General features: G+C 41.0%; 1 protein-coding gene across 2 annotated transcripts in view; it reads right to left on the bottom strand.

Moving 5' to 3' along the window:
* The window catches only part of pcsk5b (proprotein convertase subtilisin/kexin type 5b), a 74972-nt gene that overhangs the window by 15831 nt on the left and 46992 nt on the right, over nucleotides 1–12149 (bottom strand). For both annotated transcript variants that reach the window (XM_083784910.1, XM_083784909.1), the window contains exons 10-12: nucleotides 8058–8161; nucleotides 6289–6406; nucleotides 1437–1625 (exon numbers count right to left, since the gene is read on the bottom strand). In XM_083784910.1, coding sequence (XP_083641036.1) covers nucleotides 1437–1625; nucleotides 6289–6406; nucleotides 8058–8161 — 411 coding nt within the window. The remainder of the gene's footprint in view (nucleotides 1–1436; nucleotides 1626–6288; nucleotides 6407–8057; nucleotides 8162–12149) is intronic.

Below are 12149 nucleotides of genomic sequence, written 5' to 3' on the forward strand. Positions count from 1 at the left end.
GCTCAACCCCCCCCCCCCCCCCCCCCCCCCGTCAGTCTATTGACCGAGCCAGGTCACTTCAGGCTATGGGGTTGTTGTTGCTGCTGGGAGGGACGCAATGCATTTGCGCTCGTATGGCTAAATATGGCATTCAAAAAATATGAATTTCTATCGTACATCTTAGTTACAATGAAAATTAGTTGGCATGCTTTTTTGCATGTACTGTACCATAAGCGCAATATCACACGAGTCCCGTGGCGTGGTCGCAAATGAGGATGTGGCGCCGGAGGCAGAGGCTCACTCTCAACATATTAATTCTCTTTTATTTGTCAGTGGCGGTGCATATAAAATATATATTGCCCCTCAAATGCCCCAGCCACCACAGCATTCATGTGAACTACTTTGTCCACGGTTATTCATTGTAATGATCAAAATCGCTGATTCGCTATGAGGCTCAAGACAGCCGCGCCGACGGAGCCACGGTGATCCGGTGGTGGTGACTGGTGATTCACTATAGCGACTTCCACCATTTCAACAAATAACCACATACAACCCACTTCACATGAACGATATTGATGTAACCAGGCGATTTGGTGGGGGTCTGATCATGCAACGTATGCAATCTCGGAGTTGGAATGACTCGGATCCCACTCCTCTCCTCCTGCCTGGCCGCTGCTCGGCGAGCGTGGTCAGTGCCAAAACCACGCTCGCCGACCGGCATCAACCCGAGGAACATGCACCGTTGTGAGGCTGCTGCCTGCTGCTGCCACCAAGACAATGAAGCGGTACATAGCGATTCTCATAATTTCAATAAAAGAAAATCATGAACTATTATAACTACTATTTCATATGAAGAATGTAGGTAAAACTAAGGGGAAATATAAATTGCATTGCGTAATTTGCGTATTCATTATAAAACTGTGCTGGGGAGTGGGACTGGGGCTTTGTAGACACCCTCGCTGTGATAATTGGCTACAACTCCGCCTCACCCCCCCACTAACCCCTCCTCCCCCTCACACCCCGACGTCCCTTAGCTATAAACACCTAGAAATCAAAACATCCCAGAGGCTGCCAACGGTAGTGTCTGCCTGCAGGAAAACACCACAGCATCATCATACAGGGGATGCTAGAGGGAAAAACTATAGATATATATATATTTAAAATTGTGGCTTAAAACTTGTCTATATCACCTTTAATGTTTTTCTGTAAATTAATACCCTACTAGTTCTTCGTAAGGAAGTGATTTTTTTTATATGTTTTTAATAAATATTTAACCAATGAAAAGGTATCAACAACAGATTGTGACAAATTTAGTCACCATTGAATCCAATGTAGTTATTTAATAACTACATTGGATTCAATGGAACACAGATTATCGTTTCCATTTCCAGATAAAGTGACTGCTTTGGACAAACAAGCGATGATACAGCACAAGGAGATTAGGTCTCATGTTTTACCTGTTGGCAAGTAGCTGAGACTTGGTCCCTGAGGGGGAAGTGAGGTTTATAGACAGGTCCCCTCGACGGGGGTGTGTGATTGTAATGCGTACAACCACATGCTCCAGGTAGATCACGTGGTGGTTGGAGTTGTCAGTGCAGCCTGTCGCCTTGTACACAGTACGCACTACATGCTCCGGTCGGATAGTTCTGAAACATAAGATACCAACCAATACGTTGGCAAACGTCATTATTATACTTCCATTATAAAATCCAGTGTTACATTTTAGGATTTTACTTTGTCTAAGCGTACTTAAAAGTAAAAATCAATCCTAGCGTCCCTGTTCTGGGGGAAAAGTTTGACAAAAAGAATGCGTCGCATCACATTGTGAGCTTGTAGATGTGCTATTTTTGGCAAAGAGATTGTGCAGGTCCATATTAGACAATATTTCAAAGTATTCCTGACTGTTATTTTCAGTTGATGGAAAGAAAGCATCATCCAAGTCATCCAAGCTAATATTAGTGCCATTAATATGGATTTTTTTTAAAACATTTTTCAGAAGTGTGCATTGGAGAGTTTAAAGTTATTAAACTATTCTTCAAAATATTCTATAGAGCACAAAAACATCAGCATGTTAACATTGTATTGTGACAATGTCAGTATACAAAGGGGGGATCTCGACAAATTGTTCATCTGAACTCTATTCAGATGCTTAGTTCAGTTCAGCAGAAACACAAGCCGGATAAGAGGAACAGTGTTTTGTACAGTATGTAGGAACGGTATTTGTTCTGTCTGCTATACATACAACTAACAGCAGCACATGGTCCAATAGCCAATACAAATATCTGTTCTATGACACATGAATAACAGACTAAAACAGCTGTGGTATGATGTCATACACGAGCCATAGAATTACCAAACGAAACACCAACGGTCTGGTCCAGTACACAAAGCAGTGAATGTCATCGTGCCAGAATTGGGCTTAGGAGAATAGAAGAGTCATAAGTTATTATTCTACAGCAGTACAACATGAGGCTTGCCAGTGCCTGGGTCAAATCAACATGTCTACAACACTGGATCAGAGACAGGTTCTGTTGCTGGAAACTATAACCTAGCTGGCAGAAATGCACAAAGGAATCACTGTGAGTTAATTCCTCTGTCTCTGTGATAGTAATGTCTTGCCTTGTTTAGTCTTGTATTGGAAACCAGACTATTGGAATCACTGTCGTCAGGGTGGCATTGATATTTTTAACCTCTTAAACCCAATAGTGTATCATTTATTGTAGGTCAAGTAGCGACAATAGCCGGCCTACAATCTCACAACACGTCACGTTGCACGTGCAGCGTGTTTTGATCTGAAGCATGTTAACAAACTGAGAATAGGGACACTAGGGTTCATGTGGTTAAAAAAGAACTTAACTGATACAACACAGATGTAAATTAATATAATCCAATAAATCTATACAAGGAAAAAGAGGTTCATTTTCTCCTGAAGACATTTCTTGGAATGCATTTCTTAAACTTGGCTCAAGGATTAAATGTAATTAAGAGGGTCCTTTGACAGCTGAAACTTGTTACTTTCCATAAAAGTCATGACGGGTCTCTACACCCCAAAAGAGATTACAGAAATTACAAAATGTCTATATATATATGCACTCGAAATATTTTGCAGGATTTTATTGTCATATTGTTTTTTCTAGTTTAATGTGCCAACTTTTAACTTTAACCAAGCTGAAATGATGTCATCATCTTCCTGATTATTTATCAGTGAAATATGCCATTAATATAGTTAACCATTTACAGTATACTATAGCCCTACACAGTATATGCTTAGTATTAATATCGTTAACCATTTACAGTATACCCTACACAGCAAATACTTCGTTGACCAGGTCCCCCAGGGGTATATCCTTGGTTCCATCCTTTTTTCCTCTAAATCAAATCTCTACTCTGAAAATAGACGATCTACAAGCTCAAAGCGCATTGCATCGCGAGCTAGTAGACCGGTTGTTTTCACCAAATGTTCACCGAAAAATGTTAGGCTTCTTGCAGGCCTTTTATTTTTCTTCTGATAGCAACAATGTCATAGAAGGTTAAATCCCTGTTAAGATCTCTTTTTCCAAGGATAGAACAGGCTAGAGAAGCCATGAGCACATCGAATTACAGACAATGAGACAAAGCAATCCAAAAGGACCCTCCTTGTCCTTGCTCCAGGCTGGCCTGAATCCATCTCATCATCCAACAGTAGTCGATTACTGATTGGAAGGCTGTCAGTGATGAGGATAGCTGGGGATACCAAGGGCTGACTTCATGGCATTGGCACCTCTACACATACACAACAACAACAACAATGTCCAGAAGTAGTTATGCCAGAGAAGTAAGTATCTAGCACTAAACCCTATATGCTGTGTTGACCGGTGTCCCTCAGGGGTCTATTTGCTTACCTTTTTTCCCTCTACACCAAATCTCTTGACCGAAAACAAGCTCACAATGTGCCGCAAAGAGCTTGTAGATTCATAAAAACAGAGTAAAGAAAACACTGGTATTACCGAATACACGTTTACTGTGCAGTCTTTTCAGTTCAAGCATTGCTACAAGACTTCTTGTTTCCTGAGGTCCAATAATGCTAGAGGAGGGTAGCAAAGTCGTTCCCTTGTTTTCCTTAACATTAATTTACCAGATTAGCCCTCGTGAGATCTACTTTTCTTATCCAAACCACTCAGTTCATCTCCTTTCTTTGCGGTAGTTAATAATTGGCTCAAGAACCAATAGCAAATGTAAATATTTAATATTAAATCATTGAAAACAGAGAAACAGGCCATAGTGATATTTTACTCTTGCATAAGCCATGGAATGAAAAGAGAGCGAGAGAAAAGAAAGAAAAAAAAACTAAAAGAAACGCCTCTTCCAAAAGTAGTCTATTACTGATTGGATGGATGACAGCAGTAATGGTTGGGGAGAACAGGACTGACATCACATCTCTGGCTTCTCAACAACAACACAGATATGGAAACCAAACGCATAGAACTGACCAGAGCAGATGCAGGGCCAATTAGGACATGTCTGATCGCACACAGATCAGCCAGTTTTCCCCGCGTGTGCTCCAAGGGGAGTGAAGCGAACGATTGCAGACAGACATTACCAAACGCCCTCTGAGGGGCCAGCCAGAGGGTGTGTGGGAATGCGGCAAATCTGCGGCGGCTGTGGTTATGTAGCAAGCTAAAGGTGCAATAACAGAGGACACAGACATACGCACATGTACTGTACCGTAGGTTCACATATGCACACAGACACGTGCACAAGTCTTAGCTTCAAAAAATGAATTAAATAGCCGATCTACAAGCATCACAATGTGATGTGGAGTGAACTTGTAGATCTTCCATTTGAAGGATAATATTAATAGTACATTTTCACAAATGTTTCACCTTTTATGACATGCCGTAAATAGGGATGCCAGGTTGTAAGTGGTTAATCAACGGCAGACCAAAAACCTTTAAGGCTCATTTATGTCTTTGTCACTGGCAACCTCATGCACATAAGATACATGTACTCTACCACAGGTTCAATGTCAGAACAATTCACAGACTAAACCCTTGGGATAATTCATACTTTGATAGAGATGCTTTATTTTACAGCTTGGTTTGGGAAGATTAACATGGCCTTTTTGCAGTGTGAACTGGTTTACCTTGCTCTTGTTAATAAAATACAGTATCGTTTACAGTCGTCCACTTTACAAACAGCATAAAAATATCTGTCACATAAGGCACGATGCTTTGACCAAACCATGACACATAGCAAGTGAAGATATAAAATACACCCGTATGATTCTTTGACTATAAGACATAACCTCTACAACCCATCAGTAATCGATATTTATTCAATAATATATCACATTCTTATTTGCTGCCCACTGAAATCTGTTCACATGAATATTAAAATGACCATAAAACTGTTGCTTTGCTTTTTGTCACTGCAGCAGCTCAATAAATCTCTTAAAGGACAACTTTAGTTTTTTTCAACAGAGGTTGTTATTAGAGAAACTAAAAGATGAGTGTTAATTTTCTTTGCTGCTTTCTTTCGTTTTAGGGATTTTAACAGTTTTTGACAGGGGGGCTGAATATGTATTTCTTTACAATTTTTTATAGCGATTTCTTTTTTAAATTATTTACTATAGTCCTACTAGACCCCAAGAAATTACATCTGGCCACAAAAGATCACAGGATTTATTGAATGTGACCTTAAACCTTGTATTACTATAAACATGGTCATGAATACTTTCTGCTTCCAGTCACCAGTCAGTTTAAAGTCTCATTTCTCATGTCATAATATTCTTTTTGGAAAATTATGGTCCCATTTATTAAAAAAATGTTCTGAGGGGTGTGGCTACCGTTACAGTCTATGAACGGGAGCCACCCCCCCTTCAGTCAAAATAAAAACCAACGAAGAGTAAGGGGGGGGGAAGTCCCGCCTCGTTGTCTGGGCCAGCCAATGGCCAGCTGGGCCCAAACGGAGCCAGCCAATGGCCAGCTGGGCCCAAACGGATCTAGAAATATGGCGACTTACAGTGCAAGGAATTACAGGCTTCATTTTACGTCCATGTTAGACCCGGGGAACGCTTTGTCCATATTTTTTACAGTCTATGTTTAAGACCAAATAAACCTGGCGCTCTCTTGATTTTATTTGTGGCCTAAACTAAGTCTTCTGTGTTTTTACACACACAATAATCAATCAATGTGATTGTCAAAATCAATCTGAATCAATGTGATTGTCAAACCAATAGTGTGACACAAGTGCGTCAAGAAAAGGTGTGTGTGTGTGTGTGTGTGTGTGTGTGTGTGTGTGTGTGTCATGTGTGCATATGCGTGAGTCTACCTGATCTGTCGGTCTGCACTCTCCACACAAACATGCTGGGCAGGAACTTGCTTCCATTGCTCTGCCTCCCTCACCATTGCCTCGGCATCCATCAGGCCAAAGCCATACAGGTGGCTGACTATTAAACACATAGAGCTGTCAGTCACAAAGCATAGAGCTTTCCTCTGGAGTGCCGCCAACATTGGTAAAAAAACTAAACAAAAATCAGCATAGTGAAGAAATTGTTCAAGACTTTGCTCTTCTTGCTTCATATTCAAGATAAGAATTGTTTGCAGTGATTGCAGCATATCAGTAATCCCCAAAGAGACAGAGTATTTCTAACGACATAACCGAATAAAGAGCCCTTGATAAGACTTTCAGTTTTTATTTGTATTAATCAATGCAGTCAGGAGGTAAATGTGCACAATGGGAACATGTATCCCCAAATTGCTTATTAAACTCCAACACTATTCCAAAGTCATAACTTCCTACCCGAACGCAGAGGGTTATTTAATCCATTAAATCATAGCGCCCAGCGATTTATAGCGGAGCACATGTAGCGACGGACTGGATGCTATCCCGGATGTGGTAGCTCTCTCGATGCGTTTCATTCTAATGCGACTAGCGACAGGACGTCTAACACAATCTTTTCGTAGAATTGGACGGAATGATTTAGATCAAGAGTTATTCACGTTTTAAGATTTTCGATCTCGTCGGGGGGGGGGGGGGGGGGGGGGGGGGGACATTTACGATGATGTCCCACCGGAAAATAACATTGAGTGTTGCGCAACAGACGCTCCCAGCCTGTGGAGCGATGCGATTGGTTTCGATATCAATAATCTCCGTCCTTTTGATCAATCTCCGTCCTGAGCGCTGGGCGTTACTAATTGATTGAACAGAGAACTCCGCCCTTGACGCTCAGGGTGTTAATGTATGTAAAACAAGGGCAAATTTTTTGAGGGGCGCTAGCACCTCCTATGTCCAGCTTTGAGGCTTTGTGTAAACACAAACATTGTCTTAGGATCCCGAAATATTAGTACTATTGACGTGTGAGGACGTCCTAGCGACGTCCCAGCGACGCGGGGCGAGATAAGAATATTCAGAATTTTTCCTATTTTTTTTTTTGGCATTTCGCTTTTCGCTTGCTGTATGCTAACGCTCAGTGCAACTATTAGCTTGTCATTGACTCCCATGTTAGCGCGGCGGAAAGAATGACTCGTATCTCCTAATCCAGGGCGCTCTCCGTGGTGATGAATGGATCGATATGCTGGCGCTTCATTTCTGTTCCTCATCCGTCTCTCCCGCAAAATATGAACGCTTTTTGGAGCGTAAAACAATATATTAAGATGATCGGGGATGTGAGGTCCCTTTGTAAAGTCAACTTTTTTAGGCAAGTGTTTCCTGTTTCATGGCTTTCAAAGTAAAAGCGCTCAGACAACTCTGGCACTCTATAGCCTTTATTTTGAAGGCACTTCCTGTACTAAATGTGTTAACAAAAACATTGAAGACGAAAGTGAGGATGTAAATTGTGATTGGCCTGGAATGAGATGATACATGAGCTCCCCTCACTTCACACAGGAGTGATTTTTATTTTATATTTTTTACCGAATGGGTTCCCAGATTGAGAAACAAACCTCATCACATAGCTGGCAGCAAGTAATGAGCTAGATTATGTGATCTAGCCAGAAACATGGAGATATGATTGTACTGTAAACCAAAATGGGGGCTGTGGTAAAAGCACTATATACACAGCAAATCTTGAGTGTCAAATCAAGTCAAAAAACACTTACCATTGTAACCAGCCGCATTGGTCTTCCAGTCAGGGGCGTTGAGATGTCCTGCTCTTGAGGTCTTCACGATAATATGTTGCACATCCCTCCATGACAGCAGAGGACTGGTGGAAGTGAAAACAAAATAACAAACTGATATTATAATATTCCTAAGTCAGAGGAGTAAAAATAACAGAAAGTAAAATGTATGGTGCCAACAACTTTTACAAAATCATTTGGATATTCACACATTGATGTCATTGGAAGGGGGCGAAAGAAATGGAAGGCAGATGAGGAGATTTTAAAAGATTACTTACTAAATCAATGTAATATAGATGGATGATCAGTAAGACAGAAAATCACAGACAGGAATAGAAGGGTCACAGAGATGCCTAGCTACCAACCTCTTTCCCTCCCTACCTCCCTCCATCCATCCATGCATGCCCACTTTTTTCTCAGATCTCACGTGAGATCCATTACAAGATGGCAGCCATGTGTCTCAATCCCTTTGATGTCCAAACGCTACATTAAAAAAGAAAAACCATGAAGTGGGTCACCAAGTTTCCTGGGAATCCCTTCTATCTCATATGCCAACCAGATGCTCAGTTCCCTCCCCTCGTGGTGCTGCCTCGCCCTCCTAGAGGACCGAATTCCACGGTCTGAATTGACATTCTGAGTGTTTCTGTGTAGCTTGTAACTTTAATGTGCGTACACCATTGCAGCTGTTTTAACATTAAAACTTTACGCCACACAGCAGGATTTCACAATTTGTTAAAGGTTATTTGAAGGCCTGATTTGGTGGTGTACTAAACTGAAGAGATTAACAGGACAGAGCACACAGAGAGACAGAGATCGGGGGCACAGCACAGAATGTGATTTGAACACTCAACCAGCCACCAGGATGATGGGCCATCAAAAGAGGTTCTTTCTTGGCTTCCTTCCCTCCCGTATTTCATGAGAGAGGATAACATCTGACAGCAGTTAAGCTAACCGTGAATTATCACAGCACTAAGAGCTTGAATAAGAGCTCATCTTTTCACATTAAGCTGTCTATCAGTCCTTGACTTTGACAGAACACAGTCAAATGGATCAACAAACTGCCAATTATGCTTTTGGTGGTCATCAAGATTTAACCCGGGTGCTTTTTACTGATATCAGAAATGTGAGCATGACAAACAAAAATTATTCCCTTCCTCTGATGCCAGATATGTTACAGCTCACTTTGACTGAAACAGGTTGCTATGTGAGAGACAGAAATAAAAAGTCAACATAATTCAAACATTGTTATTTTATTACAAAATAGATGTAGAAGAAGAAGTACTATGAAAAGCAGGAATAATTAAGCATCAGATCAATATTAAATAGGCTTAGCGTTCCCCCAGTAATTATGGTTCCATAAATGTTTCATGGTCATTAATTAAAAGTGGCTTTGGCGTCATTATCTAGGCCACAACAGACTTTCTATAAACAAGCCAATGCTAATTAATGGATGTAAAAAAACATGTTGGGTAAAAAACCATAGTCAAACATATCTCAACATCTCATCTGTATTTTTTATTTCTGTGCTCCTCCCAAGTTTGAAAGTGGATGAAATGCACTACAGACAGATAGGAGGGGATGGGAAAAGAGGGAGGAGAAGGAAAAAAATAGGACAGAAGGGCAAAGACGCTGCACGGTAAAATCCTGAGTGTTCATTGAAACAGACAAAGAAAGAAAAACAGGTGTGTTTCCTCTGGAGACTGCCCTTGGTTGAGGCAGTGGGTGCTCAGCTTTGAAAATAACTTCACTCAGAAACAAACTACATAGAAAAGGCGGCACTCCAACATAAAAGATGCAAGGCTGGTTCAGATGCAATTTCTCATGTTTATTTGCGAACGCTGACGTGTTATTTTGGAGTGCCGCTTTTTCTATTTAGTTGGTTTATGAGTTATGTTCATTGAAGCACTGAGGATTTTACTGTGCGGGCCCAAGATCAGTGGTGGAAAAAGTACTCAATTTCTTCAAGTATCAATGCCGCAATATAGAAACAGTCTATTGCAAAAGTATTGGCATCAAAATGTACTTCAAGTAAAAGTACTCATTATGCAGAATAGAGCAGGCACTGGTCTACTTGGAACGATGCAAGTTGGAAATGCATGCCTCACCCAGATATTATGTCCCTTTTATGCCCATATATGGAGTTCTTTGTCAGGCATGGCTCTGGGCATGCCCAAATATGGAGTCTATACAGATATCAGAACAATCATTGTGGCGTCAGAACTCAGAACAGGCCAGCTCCATATATGGAGATATAGGGGTGATCAGGTCCAGAGCCCGGGCAGAGGCATTTGTGTTGGTTCTGGACAACCGGCTCTCCGACGGACTCGACACTGGGCAGGGCGCTCCCTGTGGGGTGTGGAAAGCGTGTTTCGAATTTGAAGTGTGGCGAACGGTTCTCGAGTTAGACATGGTGCATTTATAGATAGACTCCCTTGGCTCTTATATAGGCCGGATTATCTGAATTAATTTATTGTTTACCCCTTCTTTCATTATGCACCCTATCATTGACCTTCCCACCAGTTCTCCACTTCAAGGAGAAAGGGCAAATGAACAAAGAATATTTCGTAAGCTCTACAGCCGCACAACCATATCATCAGATGAGAGATGAAAACTGACAACTAAACCTGACATTAAACTCAAGTGCATGAGTTTAATTCACAAATAACTCAACTCATCAACATCTGTTAAAGTGTCAATATTCGATTCATCCATAATTACGACCTTGGGACAGCACTCTAGCCTCAGGGCACCCCCAAATTAGTTCATAGCACCTTATATTTACTGTATGTATATCATGTTGATATCAAATGTATTTACATACCCGTATATTAGCAAATAGTAGCCCGGGCTGCTAATATGCAAAATCGATTCGGCCCCCGAGCGTTTATAAGGAACCAGGCCGTTATTTGCAGTAGGCTGTTATTTATTTGCACTGGTCAGCACAGGGCCATTATTTGGTTACAGACAGTTACTGTCGAGCATGTTTTTATTTGCAAATTTAAAAGGTATATGATAAACATACATAGCAGGCAAAGTCTTTTATCTTTTTGATTTAATATTGAGAATTGGTGAGCTTATAGGCAGCTCCTGAGCTTAATTGATTTGACCCAGATTCCAATATACATTTTAAAAGGCTGTCATATAGCCTACTCTTTATATATTTTTTCAAATGTTCTTTCGAGGTTTGGCCTTATAGATTAAAAAGAAATTGGGCTTTACCCTACCATCTCCATATCATTTGATAAAGGCATATAAAAACATGGGTTGTACAGCCAATGAAAATATACACTTCAGAGTATTTACCACTTGGAATTATAACAATCGGTTGAGGATTGCAGTATAGAACAAGTTAAATCTCAACTTTTGTGTTTTGTGTGCACTGAGGACCTCGTGGTGACTGTGTTTTACCTATACTTGTGAGGAACTCTGCTTGAATTCATGGTGAGTGGCGCTGGCGCACGCCGTGCACAAGCTCATAACGCGCTGTCGATGCAACACTTGGAGCTTGTAGATACACGCATGACAAACATTTCACAGAATATATACCACTTTGAATTAAAACAATTAGTTGTGCATAGGCTGAGTATATGGCACTTATGAAACTATAGCTATAGATTTATTTTGGGGATGTGGAGGAGTGGGAGGACTTTGTTGTTGCGCTATTGTGAGGCCACGTGAGTGGCGTGCGGAGATCTGCAAACTCAGCACGCTGTATATATAATAATATAAATGAGGCTGACTAAGTTTGCAAATAACGGCCCATGGGCGGTTATATGGATGAGGGCGGTTATTTGGACGAGGCGGTTATTACGCAAAATGGTGTAAGAACCTTGGCCGTTATTAGGTAGTGGACGGCTATTTGAGTAAGGGCTGTTATTTGGAAATATACGGTACGTAAATAAGTAAATATTTCCCCCTAATTTTCTAATTGACAAATAACCACTTCCATATATGGGCATAAAAGGGACATAATAACTGGGTGAGGCATGCATTTCCAACTTGCATCGTTCCAAGTAGACCAGTGCCCAACGGGTAGATATCATCAGCACCGCTCAAAGAGTTCCTACTAACAGT

The sequence above is a fragment of the Protomyctophum parallelum genome (assembly GCF_964188405.1).
Source record: "Protomyctophum parallelum genome assembly, chromosome: 15".
NCBI lineage: Eukaryota > Metazoa > Chordata > Actinopteri > Myctophiformes > Myctophidae > Protomyctophum > Protomyctophum parallelum.